Source organism: Phalacrocorax carbo, chromosome 4 (assembly GCF_963921805.1).
Source record: "Phalacrocorax carbo chromosome 4, bPhaCar2.1, whole genome shotgun sequence".
In the NCBI taxonomy this organism is placed as follows: domain Eukaryota; kingdom Metazoa; phylum Chordata; class Aves; order Suliformes; family Phalacrocoracidae; genus Phalacrocorax; species Phalacrocorax carbo.
Genome location: NC_087516.1, coordinates 26,727,486 through 26,746,476, shown reverse-complemented (window position 1 = coordinate 26,746,476; position 18,991 = coordinate 26,727,486). Strand labels below are relative to the sequence as shown.

The 18,991-nt window shown below is 43.1% G+C and overlaps 1 protein-coding gene across 15 annotated transcripts in view; it reads left to right on the top strand.

Annotated features, from left to right (window-relative positions):
• The window catches only part of APBB2 (amyloid beta precursor protein binding family B member 2), a 193,092-nt gene that overhangs the window by 169,589 nt on the left and 4,512 nt on the right, over nucleotides 1–18,991 (top strand). For 13 of the 15 annotated variants that reach the window (XM_064449328.1, XM_064449329.1, XM_064449332.1 and 10 more), the window contains 5 exons: nucleotides 14,271–14,385; nucleotides 16,049–16,136; nucleotides 17,196–17,279; nucleotides 17,786–17,901; nucleotides 18,678–18,857. In XM_064449328.1, coding sequence (XP_064305398.1) covers nucleotides 14,271–14,385; nucleotides 16,049–16,136; nucleotides 17,196–17,279; nucleotides 17,786–17,901; nucleotides 18,678–18,857 — 583 coding nt within the window. The remainder of the gene's footprint in view (nucleotides 1–14,270; nucleotides 14,386–16,048; nucleotides 16,137–17,195; nucleotides 17,280–17,785; nucleotides 17,902–18,677; nucleotides 18,858–18,991) is intronic. The other 2 variants (XM_064449331.1, XM_064449338.1) reach the window with 1 other exon arrangement.

Here is an 18,991-nt window from a genome sequence, read left to right as displayed (position 1 = left end):
TGGCCTTTTCCCCTCAGAAATGAATCTCAAATCCTTTGTAGCAGCTCTGACACAATTTTCTAGGTATCATCTTCCCATGTTATTGGCAGGCTGTGGCTTGACCCCTTTTAACTTGGTCAGCTTGGGAAAGGAAATATAGAACACCATACCAAAGCACTTGCACAGCTGCTCTTGCAACATTTCTGGCACTTAGAGCCACCAGCAAAATCTGCCATTTGAACTGAAACTTCCTGTGTCTTTTCAGCCTTGGGGTGAATTTTTAAATATTTATTTATTTATTTTAAGTTTAAAAGTAAATCATTCAACCATATTTGAGAGAATGAATATGTGAAGAGAATACAGGCAAATAGTCTTTTGCATGAAAATAATTCATAAATTATAAGAGGCTCTGTGAGGAGATACGGGGTTAATTGGAAAGCTGTAATTAACTGGTTAGAAGCAGAATACAGCCCCCCCTTGCCTTGCTTGTATCCCACAGTGTGGGAGTCCCCCAGCCAGAGCCCCGCTCATTCCTCGTTTCTCAGGGATGTCCAGCAGCCCAACTGCTGGTATTTTTCTCTCAGCTTCCTGAATTTCCTCCTGTGCTTTTTCTTTGTCTGTGTTTGCAGCTCAGAAAATCAAACAATCAATGGTGATTGTTCTGTACAATGGTATGTTGCATAATGGTAGGAGAATTAACAGATGTCCCTTTTAAGAGTTTGCACCAGCAGGTCATGTTTTGTGTCTAATTGTACTGTGTTCAAAATCTTCTAGATCCAAGACATTTCTTTCCCCCCTCCTCCCCAGTATGTTGTGTCTTAAATTGCTGGAAGATTTTTCCAATATAAAGCTTTGTTCTGAGAGGTAATCTCTGTTTGTCCACTTCATATAGAGCCAATGATTAATGCATGAAGAAAATTGTATGTATTTTGCTTCTCATCCTACTTAGAAACATTGACTGTATTTTCTGGGAAAGTAAGCGTGACACTACCTTTTCAATTCTGATTTTCAAATTGGCACTGAAATACAGAGTCAAGGGCTGTTTAGGCTTGAAAAACTTAAAATATTTGCAATCCTGAGATCTAATTTTAACCTCTTAATTTATAAAATGTTAGCAACAGGCATGGTGAAGTCCTTGCTGATTCTGCCAAGCCCAGTATAAAGCCCACGTAGCTGAAGCAAAGGAAGAAGTGGGGTTTTGGTTGTGGAGACCAACACAGGTCACCACTGGATATTGAATAGGGGAAACTCCCAGTTCCCAGGAAGTAGAGCAGTGCCCTGTTTCTTCTTTATGATGAGGCTAATTCTCACACTTCCATTGTAAAATTTCTGGGGATGTACATTACATTTGTAAATACGGATCTTCTTTCCAGCTTGGTTGCTTTTGTAGAATCATAGAACAGCCCAGGTCGGAAGGAACATCAAAAGACCGTCTGATCCAACCTTTAATTGGGAAGGGGAGCCTAGATGAGATTGTCTAGCACCCTGTCCAGTCACATCTTGAAAAACTCCTGTGATGGGGTCTCTATCACATCCATGCAGAGGTTGTTCCAGTGGATGGTTGGTCTTCACAAGGAGCCACATGGAGATTACAAGAGGCAACGGGTACAAGTTGCACCAGAAGAGGTTTCATCTCGACATAAAAAAGAAATTGAACCTCTAGCTATGTATGTATGCATCCATGTGTGACTTGCACTCCCATGTTGGACAGATGCATTAGCTAATCATATGCACATTTAGTTAAAACCTGGCTTAGAAAGCCTGTGTTTATTCTAGATCTACTCACTAAGCATTTTCTAAGTAATGTATCAATCACTGTAAGATTTGTGAGCTTACTAAAGTGAGATGTCTACTGGGAATTAGAAACCTTCCCTTCAGTGTGCTCGGTCTTTAATCCTGCCCTTGTTACTTGAGACAGGGTGATTCTTCCACTCCACTACTTTTTTCTCAGAATCAGTTACAAACTAGGATGATGTAGCGTCCCACATTTTTGTGCACAGTGTGTGAACCTTGCTCGGATGCTTGCTGGAGATGAACCTTTTACAAAAGAGGTGAGCTGTGAGATGCATGCAGGAGGCAGGGGCAGGAGAGCAGGACTAAGCAGCTCTCTTCTGGAAAATGGTCATTATCCCTCTAGAGATGCTATACATTGCATAAAGTGGTGTCCTGTTTTTAAGGAGGGTTGGGGAGTAGTAAGCTACCTCATCTCCCAGGACACCTAACCCTTTGTGGTAATGTCGTGGTAAACAATGTGCTTTCTTCACACAGCAGGTCCAGAAGTACACCTGTACCTGCAAACTTAGGCTGCTGGTGTTCCATGGTGGCTGACCTAGAAAGCAGCCGGCTGTGGTGGGTGTTGGGGACCTGCAGCGAGCCCTCCCCAGGGCTCAGGCAGGGAGCAGGGCAGACAGAGCGGCTCTGCGGGAAGGGGGAGAAGGGCAGCCCCCAGCCAGGGAAGCTTGCGCCTCTCCTGCCCACCTTTGGGAAAGGGATGTTGGTTAAGTTGTACCAAGAGTTAATGGTTGCTGAAGTGCTTCAGAAATGAAGGTGTGTAGTGATTTTACAAGTGCTGGCTTCCGCTCGGTGCTCATGCGAGGTTTTTACCCATGTGGTCACTTCTTCAGGATGCAGCTTTCAGAGGACCCCAAGTGACACTGGGGCGGGAGCTTTTGGAAAAGGCATTTTAAAAAACCTCACTACAATCTTTCTACTCTTTCAGTATAAACAACATAAGGTTTTCACAGCCTAAAGAATTATTCTTGTTTGTTTTGTCAGCGTCTGTTTTAAACAGCATTATTTTGGAAGAAGGAAGGTTCATGCACTTTGTATGTCTATTTATGCTCTCTGCATACTACTTCCCGGACTTGTGTGTGGTATTTAAAGCTTGATTACCTCCCAGTGTTGATATGTCTGCGCTGCCTCTCTAAATTCAGCTGATGCCTGTTGGCTTCATTGCATGTTTCCAAAAATACTAACTTCAGAGCAACAAGATTCAACCAAAATAAGTGTTGAAATAGTGGCAGTATACTTAGGTACACTGTGCTACAAACAAACAGTGAATGTTAAATGTACAGCACTTCTTTCAGCTACTCTGTCTCGTATGCTGGAGCTCTTGTCTGCGTGAGTGCCTTCTAACTTGCTCTTTCTGTTTCTTCATGCTTCCCTGGATTCAGAGAGAGGTAAATGATTTTCGTTTTTCCATTATTCTGTGTGTTTATCCTTCCGGCATTCACTAAACAATGCTTGTATTGGTTTGCTTGTATCAGTGAACAGAAGCTAAACTTCAGTGAGTAAATTCATATCTCTCTGTCACCTTTTCACCTTGCTGTTAACTATATTTGTCAAGTTGAATTGCCTGCTGGTTTTTTTTTGTCCAGGTCCCAAACCACCAAGTACTAGAACAGTTCAAAATCATGCAGTGCAATAGGTTTTGATATTTGCTTCTAGTGTTTTGAGTTTAAAATTTAGACATTGTTGTTCTCTGTAAGCTGAAGTGAAGGAAAGTGGTATTAAAATCCCACCTTTTATTAAAAAAAAAACAAACAGGATGCTAAGACCAGGGGATTTAAGAGCTAAGTTTAGCAAGAGTTGGAAGCATCGATGTTTATTTCCTATTTTTGGTGTTTGTTTCGGGTCTGGCTGGGTTGGTTGCTTGTGTTTTGAGTTCGAAGAAAAGTTGTCCCCAGTATGTTTGATTTGTTTGGATGTACAAAGGGATCATTTGGGATTCACTACAATGCTTCCCGTTTCATGGGAGCACAGACAGTAGGGCATTGTAGTCAGGTGCTTTGCAGCACAAGGGCTGCAGCCACTCCAAAGGCTCTTACTGATAGAATTGCATCCCTCAGATGAGATGTGGGGTTTGTTTGCTCTCCTAAATTGCAAGGACTTGATACTGGGACTGGGCGGAAGGAATGCGGTTTGGAGATGCCAACTGTTCCTTGTGTTTGCTTTGTGGAATATAATGAGAACAGTTTCCAGGCTTGACTGATTTTTAATCAATTCTTTAGGTGGCGTTGGCCTAGGGAAATATTTGACCTTTCTTGATTATGGCTTTGCAACCTAATGTAGATTTCATGCATGGGGGAAGCGATGATCCTTCCAGACTAACACTGGCAAAAGTGTGCTGCAGGCAGATTCGTGGGTCGTGTCTGTGTGCGATTGCTGTGTTCTCTGAATAATAAAGAACAAAGGAGAACTAGTAAGCATTACTTGTAAAACAAATCACACTAGAAAGATTAACTGTTCTACTGTAGTCTGCTATCTTCTTCAGTGGAATCTGTAGTAGTGCTTTGAGCATTTCAACGTGGTGTATTTATTAAATCTTTAAATATTCCTTATAAACAAAGACCCAAGTCTTCCAATTAGATCTTGAAGATAGAAGCATTGTCAAAAATAGATAAATACTTATTTGTCAAAAATCAAATTTACAGGATCTGCTGCAAAGAGGCTGTTCAGAGGTTCACAGGCATAACAATGCATTCATTTACTTAAAGGAAGTTCAGCGTTCAATAAAAACGCTAGACTGGCCATCCCAAGGAGTTAAACCACCAGTGTGTGATGCTACAAAGAAGTAGCAGCAACTGCAAGGGCCTTGACAACCTACCTCATTTGTGTGCCTTTGCCTTGAAAACTGTGCTGCAAAGGGTAGGAAGGCAGGCCCCTGTCTGCACATATTTCATAAATGCTATGAAGCAATTAAGGAAAAAAAATCACCATGAAAAATTTGCAGCAATAAAGTCAGCGGTCAGTGATTTTCATAAGATTTGCCCCTGAAGTTCTGTCTTCCTTTTAGGTTCATTTGTAAAACAAGCTGAGATCTAAGATGCTGCATCTGGCTAGCAGTTGGTGAGCAGCAGTCATCCCCATCTGCCTCCGAGCACCAGCTGAATGTGGCACACTGGTAGCTGGAGCCCCCTCATGCTGCTGTCACACGGTGCAGGCTCCTGTGTGCTCTGACAGAGGTGGCCTGTAGCCCTGGGACCCTTTCCCCGGTGCCCTGCCAGCGCTACAAGAGCGCAGTCTCCAAGGCTGTCTTGGTGGTGACCACAGCACAAATGACAGACTCCTCCTTGCCCTGGCAGTAGTACTTCAGCCATATGACCATGAGCTGAGGTTGGGAAGGAGGACCAGCATGGAACGCAAATCTTAGCTGTACAATCTATACTGTTGTCACTATGTTAACACAGCTCATGGATCCAGAGAGCTTAGATATTGAGTCACACTTTGACATGACTCCATCTATGTAAATCTGTGGCCTTCTGCAGGGATAGAATATAGCCCTTGGTAGTAGAAAGGGAAATGACTTGTAACATCTCAGAGCTATCTTTCTGGCTAGCAAGGCAGTGGTGGCAAGGCTGACGGGACTCCTGTCCCCTCCCCACAAGAGGAGGTGGTGGGCAGCGTTGAGATGGGAAGCGCGTCTGGGGGTGCGGCTTCTGCAGCTTCATGAGGATCAGGCTGCAGGAAGGAAATTGGAGTGAAAGTCATGCAAATGCTTTCAGGCTTGCAAGCGCTGGGATCTGAAGGGCTGAGCTGCGTATCAGACATATCAGCTCTTTGACGGGTTTAACAAATTTTGGAAGCACGCAGAACTGTGGCAATGATAAGACATGAAAGAAAAAATGGCAGGCTGTGTGTTTTAGGGCTGCCAGATAAAGCCTCTGAGTATTGCACAAAGTAGCCATAGCTCCTCCTTGAGAGTTAGCAAGTGACATTATCAAGGAGTGAAGCAAACAGCCTTTCAGCAGGGGAGAATTTGCCCTACAAACTTGACACATGAATTAGAAAAACAAGCTATGCTGTGTCAATGCCAGACCATTTGAGGAGAATTTAAGAAATGCAGAACTGATGTTTTGCTGCAAGGAAACCCATTTTGAAGTTGTGTGAGAACTGAAATAAGAAAAGTCTCCCAAAAGTCTCCACTTTGGGAGGGTATCTTTAACTACTTGGAACAAAAATTAATGGCCAGGGTAATGTGGTGGCCAAGTCTGCCATTCTGGGTTGTAGCTGGGGAGCAGCCGAAGAGGTGCAGGAGCTCTATGGGGCAGAGCACTTGGAGTGAAGAAAAATTGCAAGGCTTTTGTGGCTTTAGGATTGCCAGCAACTGTCAGGAACGCAGGGAAAATTCATTCCCTCCCAGCTCTAATCACTGAGGAGAGAAGTGTACATATGGTTAAATGCCCCATGACTATCTGGGGGAAATGGGAAGGAGAAGATTTGTGGGAGTAGTCGTTTTTCTTCTTCCTCCTGCAGGGTTTGATTCCAAAGTGGCTGGTGTACTCATCTTGAGGAAGGGGCTTGGAGGTGGGTTTCCTTTGGAGGGTATGGAAGAGAAGCAGTGGTTTCATTCAGTGTCTGTCTGGTAGGTGAAATGGAATTTGAAAGGTCCTCAGTAAATCTTCTACAAGCAGATTTTGCAGCTTGTGTGAATCCTGTTTGTTTCATCTAGTTACGCTTTCTTACCTTTGGGTTTTTCCCACTGACTTTGCAAACTCCTTGTCATGAACCTAATAAAAAGACAAATGAACTGAACAGAGTCCCAGACTTCATTTTAGTGCTAAATCAGTCCTCTTTCTCCTGTGTGAAAGAGCAGTCTCGTTAAAAGGTTTAAAATGTTAATCCAGAAGGTCTGTAATTTTTGTCATGCATATTACTGTGGGGTTTCCTGCACCTCATCATCTCTGCTGGTCGTGATACTAGTGTGTTGCGTGTCATGGAAAAACCCCATCAGAGCATGGTCTGGGTGTTATATTTATCTGCTTTTCTTCTCACGTGTCTCCTCTCGCTTGCCTTGCTCTTCTCCTCCTCTGCTCATTTACTCTGCTCCCATGAACATTCATGTTTCACTGGTGAATAGCAGCCTCCCACCAGGTGTCTTCTGAACCCGCTGTGCTGTAGTGGTGGCTGCTCTCCCCTCTTTTCTTCCTGCCTGTGCAAATCACTGGTCAGCAGTTTGCAGGAAAGCAAACTGAAGCCTGAAGGTTACAGACTCAGGAGATGGTTTCCCTGCAGCCTGGTAGTGTGTACTCTGTGACCCCGCATTTGCAGGAGTCTGTACGGTCACACCAGTATATAGAAATCAACAGTCATCTTCTGTAGGCTATTCTGGATGAATTTCAATCAATTTTAAGCCGAGCCCAGAGGATATAATTTTCTGGTTCAAGGATTCTTGTTACAATTTGTAATACATTAATCTGTAAGGCAATTTACATTTTCCTGCATGTATGTATCATTTTAATTCAGTTGTTTTAAGTAGCTGCAATTTAATTTTGGTTGATAAGAGTAAAAAATGCTATTTCAGACTTCAAGGCTAGGGTGTTGGGAGTTTTTAACTAAAAAAAGGGGTTAATGCAGTTCTGAGCTCCTTTGAAGAAGTAAGTTTATAGTGAGAATGTAATGGAGGGTGTTCTGCTCTTTCAGGCTGTACTTAATTGGGATGTCTCCTAGGACTTTAGTCGAATAGTGGCAAATGGCTATGACTGCTGCTCAAACAGGACGGCATTAGCATAAATTGCATTTAATGTGATTATATTCATTCAGGGTTGAGCAGCTAAGTGATGCTTAGCCAGGTGTTAAATAGGTATGGCTATCTAAGGTTTAGTCAATTACTGTAGACATTTGCCAATTAAAGAGGGCAAAAGAGCAAATAAAAATGAAATTCCTCTCTGCTTAGCACCTTACATTGTCTTGCAGTTCTCTAAATTGCTTTTTAAAATGTCTCTCGGTAGTCCTGTACTCTTTCAAAACTAAATTTCTACTGAATTTTTAGCTGTTCAGCTCACTTGCGCAGAAAAATAATTTTCTCATCTATTTTTCTGATTTTCTAGCTCTTTTCCAGAGTACTGATTTACATCCACTCCTGTAACCAGAAAGATACTGGGGGATCATGTAGTACATGCGCAAATGATTTAACAAAAAAAGATCTACTATGCAGATAGTATATCTGCATCTCCATCTCTATAATCCTGTATCAACAGAAGTGGTGTACTTGTGTTGTAAAGTTTTAAGAATACACGGCTGCTTTTCTGCAACAAAATAACATTATTCTCCCACTAAGCACCTTACTGCTCTCCTCATGGACACGGTCGGGAATTTTCCCAGGTGTGGTTCAAACCCATTTCATGTGCACACAGCCCCTGTTGAGACAGAGAAGGCCCCAGCTGGATGAGGTGTGATCTGTTATCCCTGTGCCAGCTCTGTATCCAGCCATGGGCTTTGTAAAGGCTTTTGACTTTCTTCTTTCCCTTGTTTTCCCAGTAAGGTGTAAAGACCAGAGAATGGTAAGAGGCGGCATTTGCCCTTTTACATAAATTTCTATTGCAAACATGTTACTCGGCACATCTTCATTATCAAAGGGGCTGGCTGCACATAAATCTCACTTAAATGTTAATCAGCTTCAGGTGAGCTGCGGTCAAACAAAGGTTTACAGCTAAAGCGACTAAGAAGGGATCTGACGTAAAAGAGGAATCAGAGCAGTCCTCAGGCTTATTTGGTATTCAAGGCTTTGGACAAACGAGAAGCTGTTGCCTTCTCTCCTGTGTAGGGAAGCACAGAACTTTTCCCAAGTTTTACTTTGTTACGGATTCTGCAGGGAGCAGACGCTCAGGAATCCCCAAAGCCCTACCTGTCTTTTCCAAGAGGGAGCATGGAGGCTGCTTTTGTTTTCCCAGTAAATGCCTGAAGCGAGGCTGCAAGGCTCCCACTGGCTTTGGAGGAGCCGACTGCCACCAGCCTGTACCACCACCCCCAGGTCCTGGCTATTGGGCTGCCGTGTAGGACCACTTGTGTGAGCACATGGGCATCTAGGTGACTTCATGAATTAATGAAATCTAGAGTACTGTTTGTGCCCTGTCAGAAGGGAGAAGGATGGTTCGCGTGCTAATTTTGATTGATGATTTGAAAGCAGATGGTGCTGGCAGGGTTGCATGTGATGCAGTACCACAGGTTTTGAAGAACTCACATTTTCTCCTCTGTCTCAGCAGATTTACGGATGCAGGCCCTGATCATCTGAAGGTTTATGCATATTCGCAATCCATGCATGTAATTAGCCGATTTACTTTGTTCAAGCTGTTCAGGTACTTAAAGTGAAACACTGGTGTGTGAGTCTGAAACACCACTGTGAGGGTTTTACTAGCTCTCAGTAGCTTAAATTGATGTACTAGCCGATGTTTCATTTTCTCCTGTAACTGTGTTATACTGCCTTGTTTATGAATGTGTACCCTTACAAGCAGAAATATTTACAGAAGCTGCAGGACCAAGTGCCAGAAAGGCTCAATGGAAGCATTATGTGCACTGTTGCAGTACTGAGGCAGTGTTTGCTGAGCGTGGGCCAGGTACCCCTGGCAGTGCCTTCCTGGCACCCATCAACACCCTCATGGGCAGGAAGTGGCATTTCTGGCACTTCTTCAAGGTGACTCAACTGTGGGTGGAATTTCACAGGACAAAGACAGGGACATTTCTCGCAGGCTTGGGGGCTTTCCAGGGTACACGTGGTAGACTTGCTGCAAGCAGTAGAGGCGTCAACATTTCTTCAAGAAGAACCCTCAATATCAAAACTGGCTGGGGGATGAAGGGGTGGAGAGGACTTGAGGGTACTGATGGACGAAAAGCTGGACACAAGCCAAATATGTGCACTTGCAGCCTAGAAGGCCAACCCAGAAGCGTGGCCAGCAGGTCGAGGGAGGTGATTCTGCCCTTCTACTCCACTCTGGTGAGACCCCATCTGGAGCACTGCATCCAGCTCAGGAGTCCTCAGCACAAGGACATGGAACTGTTGGAGCAGGTCCAGAGGAGGGCCACAAAAATGATCTGAGGGCTGGAGCACTTCTTCTATGAGGACAGGCTGAGAGAGTTGGGGTTGTTCAGCCTGGAGAAGAGAAGGCTGCGGGGAGACCTTATTGCAGCCCTTCAGTACTTAAAGGGGGCTTATAAGAAAGATGGGGACAAACTTTTTAGCAGGGCCTGTAGTGACTGGGCAAGGGGTAATGGTTTTAAACTAAAAGAGGGTGGATTTAGACTGGATATAAGGAAGAAATTTTTTACTATGAGGGTGGTGAAACACTGGAGCAGTTTGCCCAGAGAGGTTGTGGAGGCCCCATCCCTAGAAACATTCAAGGTCAGGTTGGATGGGGCTCTGAGCAACCTGATCTAGTTGAAGATGTCCATGCTTACTGCAGGGGGGCTGGACTAGATGACCTCTAAAGGTCCCTTCCAACCCAAACCATTAAAAAAAAAAAAAAAAGTCCTGCAGCAGACCACAGAGGAGAGTGTTAGGTGGCCTGTATGGCCACCTACTACCAGCTCCATCACATTGCGTTCTGACTGAAAATAACATCTTTGTGGGCAGTATCTGCCGTTTGGCAAGTGCAGAGCAGGTCTGTCTTATCAGGACTGTTGTCATTCTCCTCTTGCAGGGACAAAAGGGTTGCAGGCACTTCTGTGGCAGGATTAAAGTGGCAGGTGAGCGCCCTTGTCACCTGGAGCGTCCCACTACAGATACTGCATCTGTAACACTCTTCTGACTCCTCCTCCCTGCCCTCACTGCAGGTCTTGCCATTCAGAGAGGTTACTGAGCTGGGCTCTGTGCGGTGGCTTGTTCATTTGGCTGTCATTAGCCTTCCAGGAACAGAGAAATGCTGTTACCGAAAAGCGCATGAGCTTGTTAAATGTCAGTGCTGCCCGCCACATCGGTCTCCTTTGATCAGAAAAGTAAATTTATGCTTGTGAGAGAAACGAGACTCAGCAGGCTGCCCCCAATCCACTCCTCTGCTGTTGAAATGCTATTGAAAATACTCTCATCCAAGGTGTTTCCCACTTATGGGGCATAATTATGAATAATTATGTGTTCTTTTATGACCAAAATCTTTGATCCTGACAGAATTCAGTCTTTAGCTTAACACAACTTTAATTGTTTGGCTCATTTTTATCTCTTCAGTCCTTTGAGTCCTACCTTCGCTGGCAGATAACATGCTGACTAAACACATTTAGTATTATTTTACATATTCCCTTAAGGCTGAAAATCATTGCAGTTGAGCTTGGGTCTCAGATAAACTCTCTGCAGGGTGAGATTTAATGTGGCCTCAGGGGTTGTGCATGCATCAGAGGCTTGGCAGCACAGTGGAGATGCCCTGCCTGACGTGGTCTCCTACAGCGAAGCACAGTAGTTTATTGGGGCAGTCGTGGTGTGCCAGGGCACTGCCAGAGCTCCTGATCAAGGGTTGGACAACAATTTCTTGTGCTTGGTTTTGCTGGCAATGTGTTAATGTCCTCCAAGCCCCGACGACTTGTTTTGGTGGCTTTGTCTCATGTTTAGTTTTTATTAACAGTAAAAGGTTCTAACAGATAGCTATATGGCTAACAGAAAGGGCAAGTTACCTACTGTGTGTGTGCAACTCCTTGCACAAATCTCTGTAGATTTCTGTTTATTCAGACAGGCTCTGTGCAGTGTAAACAACTTGGCAAAACAACACAGGATGCTCTTCCTAGGATCATCTTGTAAAGCAATGCATAAATCACTCCTTTACAAGTCCTCAAAGGAATAGTATTAATTTGAGGCAAACGCTTGTAAATGGTAATAAATAGCCATGTAATGGTCACATGGATGGCTTTCAGAGTTGTTTTAAGCTAATACAAGCACAGGTTTCAGCTGTTATGTCTGCACTCTGAAAGAATAGACCTTGATCCAATAATAAGGTGTGTGCAGCAGTCTGCTTGTTTATGCGTCTTTGCAGTGATGGTCACTGCCAGCAAGATTTTCTTGCATGTAAAGGGATGGAAATAGTAATGAAGTTCTGGCAGCAAATCCATGCCTGTTAAGTGAACAATGTTTTCATATTGCGGTTAAAATATTTGTAAGGGAAGGTATTTGGACTCAAAAACGTGAAGTCTGAAACTTAGGGCATTTAAAAGATGGCAGCTAGAGCCAAACACATAGAAAACAAAAATCCCAAATGCTTAGGATGTCTGGAAATTCCTCACTTACAGCTCTCAAACCAGGCAAGGTCTCTTCAGAGCTCGGGATGTTGTATGTGGGACTTATGTGAGCCTGAGCATTTCCAAATACCTGCTCTGCAGAATTTTCAGGAGCATCAGTGACGTTGAAAGCTTACTTCAAAAGGCTAAAATCTCAAAGGTTTTTTATGTGGTGCTAGGTTTCATTTTTTCCCCATAGCTGGTAATTTTTTGTAGGCCATAGCTGAACCATGCCCCTTTCTCTTCGTCTTGTTACTAGAGTCCAGCTAGGAGTCTTCATTTTGCTTTTGAAATGTTAAGAGGACGAAACCCTTCTATAACAAGGGTTGGCACATGTACAGATGAGCCAAAAAACATTGGCTTTTTTCCAGGAGCAAGATTCCAGCTGGAGCTCAGCACCTCTGTGAACTTGCAGTGCAGCAAAACGGAACAACATGCCAAAAGGGTCTTGCAGGTTGTGGCTGCGGTGCTTGGAGGGTCAGGCTGGAGCTAGGAATCCTCAGGACATATTCTGTAATAGGCAGCACTTTCTGGATTATTGCTTTGTGATTTTTTTTTTTCCTGCAAGTCATGAGCAATTGGGTGAAACACTGTCCCTCCCCAGGGTGCCTGCGTTGCACATGCTGGCAGGGCAGTGCTGCAGCCAGCAACAACTGATGCAACCTGTGGGCTGTGTTCCCCATGCAGGAAGGGTTCAGGTGGCAACACGCGCCATGTGTTGCCCTGCTGCCTCCTGTCTGTACTGGTAATGCATGCCATCGCATGTTGCGATGCAGTAAGGTGGAGAGGTGCCTCCAGCTTCACTGTGTAACTGCGTGGTTCTGTCGTGTGTTTCCAAATCTCAGCTCCCGATAGTTTTCTGGGGTTCTTTCTGGGGTGCCGTTCATCAGGTCTCAGGTTGCTAAGTGGTTAAACAGAGGAGCAACCTGTGCCTGTCACTGAGCAGTCCAGGCTGTGGGCAGCTGTCCCCTTCATTGCAAGGGCTCATTAGTGACAAAATCTAGTGCTGCTGAATTAGGTACAGGTAAAGTATTTAACTGCAGGGCAACGTCCATGTCTTGTACAGAGCTGGAAGTCTGGCTGTCTATCTGTCACAGTCTCTGGTTCTGCCTGGATAACTTCAGTTCAAAATCCTTCAATTCACTGGGCATCTACAATGAACAAAGAAATTGGCAAGCCATGTTACATTAAACCCTGCTCAGGATATTTAACCTTTAATATAAACTGAAGTATTCCTGTATATAAAACCTGTGGTTTACGAATAATCCTCCTATCTCTTCACCAGTTAGAATCTTGCTGGTAATTATTTACATGTAAAGAGGAAAGGCACTGAAAAGAGGCTTCAGGTATTAGAGGCTATTGGAGCTCCAGCTTTGCTTGTCTGTTCTAATTCTAGTTAGCTGCTCGGCATAACTCTGCAAGGGATGTAAAGTCCCAAAGAAACCTGGAGATAGCAGGAGGGTCACAAAGTAAGACTGGGCTACGGTTCCTTGGAGGACGTGAAAAAGCAGAGGTGCAAGACCAGGGAGCAGAGAGTATGGTATAGCAAGGATGGCAACCAGGCAAAGGCAGGCTTCTTCCTGACTCAGTATACCACTTTGAATTTTTCAGAAAAGCTCCTACTCTTAAACAGCCTGAGAGCTAATAAACATAATCCTGGCACTTCTATCACCCATGCTAGAAAGCCATGCTATGCCATGGTGACTAGCCAGTACAGTGCAAAAATCTCTTTTGTAGGGCAGCTTTATTTAACTTTTGAAAAAATAAGGTCAGAAATTTAGGCCAATTAGTGTGAGCAAAGCTCAGCAGGTTCACTTCTCCCTTATGCAACCAGATCTCTAATTACTATCTGCATATTTTAAACACTTCATACAGTCCTTCGAAATATGATTTTTCTCTAACTAGAATCTTGTATGCTGTTTCTCAGATATTTTTTTTAGCGCTTAAGAGCTGCATCTTCTGTCTCAATTTGTGATTCTCTCCCCACTTGATCTTCAATAAAATGTTTGAGTAAATTTTCCCCTGTATTTATAATTGCAATTGGAATTACAGGTTGTTAAGTTCAGTAAGCTGCCAGGGTAGGAAACGGTAATGAGCTCTTTAATTATATAGATTAAGCACCAAACTTTAGATACGTGTTTCATGGATATGCAGTTCATCACATTTGTAGGTCTGCTTTAGGGCATGTGTTTTATTCTTTGACAGCCAAGGCATACACCTGTTAAATTGAAGTAGGACTTGCTGTTTTGGAGATACTACTGATTCTAATGCCTTGTTTTTGCTTGTTTCTAATGTGTCGATTTATTTTGTTTACACAGAGACTTTGCTTATGTGGCAAGAGACAAAGACACAAGAATTCTGAAATGTCATGTGTTTCGATGTGACACACCCGCAAAAGCCATCGCCACAAGTTTACACGAAATCTGCTCAAAGGCAAGTGGATTTAAAGTCAGCTGCATTTGTCTGTTTAGAGGTCCCTGAGCTTAACACGTACAATCAGCAATTGTATGTGGTGTTAGTTTAGTTTGTATCACTGGCAATGAGAAACAGGTGGCCAAGGCAGCCAACAGCATCCTGGCTTGTATCAGGAATAGTGTGGCCAGCAGGAGTAGGGAAGTGATCGTGCCCCTGTACTCGGCACTGGTGAGGCCTCACCTTGAATACTGTGTTCAGTTTTGGGCCCCTCAGTACAAGACAGACATTGAGTTGCTGGAGCGTGTCCAGAGAAGGTCAACAAAGCTGGTGAAGGGTCTGGAGAGCAAGTCCTGTGAGGACAGGTTGAGGGAACTGGGGTTGTTGAGCCTGGAGAAGAGGATTCTGAGGGGCGACCTCATTGCTCTCTACAACTACCTGAAAGGAGGTTGTAGTGAGGTGGATGTTGGTCTCTTCTCCCAAGTTACTAGCGATAGGGCGAGAGGAAATGGCCTCAAGTTGTGCCAGGGGAGGTTTAGATTGGATATTAGGAAAAAATTCATCACTGAAAGAGTGGTGAGGTGTTTGGACAGGCTGCCCGAGAGATGCAGAGAGATGGTGGAGTCGCCATCCCTGGAGGTGTTGAAAAAAATGTGTAGATGTGGCACTTCAGGGCATGGTTTAGGAGACATGGTAGTGTTGGGCTGATGGTTGGACTTGATGACCCTGGAGGTCTTTTCCAACCTTAATGATTCCATGTTCCTTTGTAATTCAGCAATTAATTGAATCCTGATTACATTAGCACTTGGCATGTGCTAACTGACACACTGGACCCCTTCGCTGAGTCAGGGCTGCTTCTTAAGCTAGCGTGTATCATTTTTCATCTGCAGCAGAGAATATTATCTTGTGTCACTGTAACAGAAAATACTTCCAAAATATAAAACCTAAAAAAGAAATTCGCTAGAAGTGTCTTCAGACCAAGCGTCATCTGCTGGAACACCAGTTGTCTTTATAGCTTAATTACAATGGATATTCATAGCCTAAAGAAGCAGATAGCAGTGCTTCATATATGAGCTTTGAAAACCTCTGTTAGCTTCCCTGGGCCTCTCCTCAGTCATAGATTTGTAGAGAATAATCATCCAAAGTGGGTTTTTTTAATCTCTTTTGCTAGTGTTACAGGTTTTGGAGGAAGAACAGGTTGTTTTTCATATGGGGTTTTTAATTCCAGAAGAAACATAAAAATGGAGGAAAAAATGATATACAGGAGAACGTAGGTCAGAGAGGAACATGAATAATGAACACTTCTCTGTGTGTTAAATATTTATATTTCTTCCTATATTACTTGTCACTGCAGGTTTGCTGTTGATAAAAATGGCTAGAGTTTTTTTTTCCTCCTCCATCTATCTTTCATCTAGGCTTGGACACCACTTAAGTTCTTTGTGTAATTAATTAAGGAATGGTGAATAAACTGGAGGAAAAGTAAAGTTGTTATTTAAAAAGAACCTGTTTAGCCATGTAGTGTCTTTTTTCTGAATAAATAAATTGAAACTAAATTGGAAAAATATTTTAAGTCTTAAGACTTATTTCAGATTTCAAACACTATGGTTGTAGTAGGAGTAAATATATGCTACTGTACTGTATTTTCAAAAAAGAAAAAAAGCCGTATTATCTCTATCTTCTTCAGATTATGGCCGAACGGAAGAATGCTAAAGCTATGGCTTGCAGCTCGTTGCAAGAGAGGACAAATGTCACCCTTGATGTTCCTCTGCAAGGTACTGTGTGTTACAGCTGGTATCCTTGGGATGGTCCTATCTTAGGTATGTTTTGTGTCTGATGCCGCTACTGACCAAAACGGAGCATGCTGGGTGGAGAGCTCAGGATTGCTATCCTGTCTTTTAACTACTGTATCTGACTGTAACCTGTTACTGTATTACACTAAACATTTTTATTGGGTATGTTGACAGTAATGGAGTCCAGCTCAGTTATGTCAACTTGTGCATTTCCTCTTTTATTTTGAAATACAAATGTTGCAAACGCAGTCTTACTTGCTCATGGCTACTTGTACATATTGTCCTTTTCAAATCAAAATTTGAGGCTGCACAAATTGGCCAAATCTTCCTTAAATCAGAGTATCCTCCAGTTAATCGCTTGGATTCAGAGATGTAGGAGGACTCCTCCTAGGTTTCAGCATCTATTTCAGCACCTTCCAGGGCAAGGGGTGCAAGTGGGTTGTCATCCAATTTAAGGGTCTTTGCACACTCTGCTGCATGATAGGAGAAATTTGCCTTTGCGTGCCTGTGCTAGTCCTAGCTTGATAGTTGCTATTTTGAAAGTATTCCAGAACAAGCCTACTTTGTGTTAGCTTTACAGGAAATTACATGCTTCTAGATCCACCAGTTCATACTGAGTATCTTACTCCCAATCTATACATCAACTTGTGTAATTGTCTGCTCAGACAGTAGTATCGATTACTCATAGACTGCCTTTAACGTAGTAACAGAGATTCCAGATTCTACCTAGTTATGCAGTGGAAGTTAGGTCTGTAGGTCAAAGAGACACATTCATCTATATTTTCTGGTTTTGAATATGCCAGCAATATAAAGTGACCTTACTCTCAGCGTAGATCAAGAATTAGGTGATGCAAAGTTATCCCTAATTGCTTTAGAAATTATTGAGCATTGTCCTTGTAAGGAGTAAAAACTTGCTTTAATCAATACACTACCTTCAGAGTACAATTACTGGGCAAACTGTTTAACGTTATTGATGAAATAGAAGTGGTTTTCCCTGCTGCGAATGCTGATTAATGGAAATTGATTTTTGTTCCCATGCAGTAGATTTCCCAACACCAAAGACAGAGCTGGTACAGAAGTTCCACGTCCAGTACCTGGGCATGCTACCTGTCGCTAAACCTGTGGGTATGTAACGCATACGTGACTTCCAAAGTCCCTTGCATGAACGGTAAAGGCTGGACACTGGCTAGCCAACTGTAAATGCCTGATTTTCGAAGGGCAGCAACTCCTGTGCTTCAGTCAAGAAGTCGGGTCTGGTCAGGCATGAAGACATCTAATATTTAGGGCCTCATTTGAACATGTGTTTTGCAACCAGAGTATTTTGGGAGCTGCCAGGAAGGCAGAGTTTCTTTCTACTGCTTTCTCTGAATATGAGCTCTGCTGCTAATGAGAAGGGCCCTAGAGAACTGAAATGGTGCAGCAGCTAAAAAAGATGCTGTCCTGGTTTTTCTGAGCCAGAGGCACCTGGGGTTTTTTTGCGGATGAAGAAAACAACTTCACGACTCTACCTTCCATCATCAAATTAATTTTAATGAGTCCAAAGCAATCTGGTTTCTGTACTACCATGTGAAAATAAAAAATCTGTTTACTTACGTATTTGTTTTTCTTTTTTGTATTTTCTTCTCTTTTAGGAATGGATACTCTGAACAGTGCCATTGAAAGTCTGATGGCTTCCTCTAGCAAAGAAGACTGGATGCCAGTTACCATGAATGTTGCTGATGCTACTGTCACAGTCATCAGTGAAAGAGTAAGGCAGACTGTCTTGTTTAAAACACATTTAATGTAATACGAGTGTTGAAAACCAGGAACACAGAAACACGAGTAGAAAGAGTTAATTTGCACTAGAATTCATTTACTTATTTTGCATTTTACTTCTTTCCAGAATCTGCACAGGCTCTTACTGCTTGTATCAGCTTCAGCTTTCTTTACCATTCCAAGCATGTTCTCAGAAATAAATTATTAGAAGTATTCATTAGATGCTTAAAACAAATTCAGTGTTACCCCTTCTAGAAATTTTGAGTCTAAAATGTTGTAGGGTAAGCCGTAAGTAGCAATCCTAAATTCTGAACTGTATTTACCTTATTCTTGGTATGGAAGCCAGAAGTAAAATTGAAGCTGGTTTTTGCATCACTGTCCTTTTGTAGAGCGTTTTCCGTAGAGATTAATACAATGAAATTTTCAAAGAACGTCTGTTCATGAGGTACTAAACCAACACCTGTATAACCTACCAGCGATAGAGGAGTGTCCTTTGGAGTTGTGACAGTCATGTTGTTTTGTTTCTTCACAAAACAAGCAGCTTTTAAAATGCACAATATCCTCAGCACTAACGCTCAAAACCTTGGTCTTCTGGCGATAGCCTAGAAGGGGAGATTCAGCCCCGGCCTGAGCACGCTGGGTATGTGCAGAGAGAAAGGAATTCCACAATACCACACCAGTGTCCCTCCCATTTAATCAACTTAAAATGGGAAGTAGAGTTCCACAGAATATCCGGCAGTAACGATCAATCGTTTGATTCATAACCAGAATGAAGAGGAAGTCATGGTGGAGTGTCGCGTGCGGTTCCTGTCCTTCATGGGAGTAGGCAAGGACGTTCACACGTTCGCCTTCATTATGGACACAGGAAACCAGCATTTTGAGTGCCACGTTTTTTGGTGTGAACCAAATGCAGGCAATGTATCAGAAGCTGTTCAGGCTGCTTGTATGGTAAGTGACTTTCTTCAGAGGCACGCAACAGCACTTGGACTTTTCACTGCCTCCATAAATAATTGTCTTTCTGAATTTGCCATTACATTAATTTCAAGACATAAAAAGAGCAGATAAAAATAGGAATTGGGATT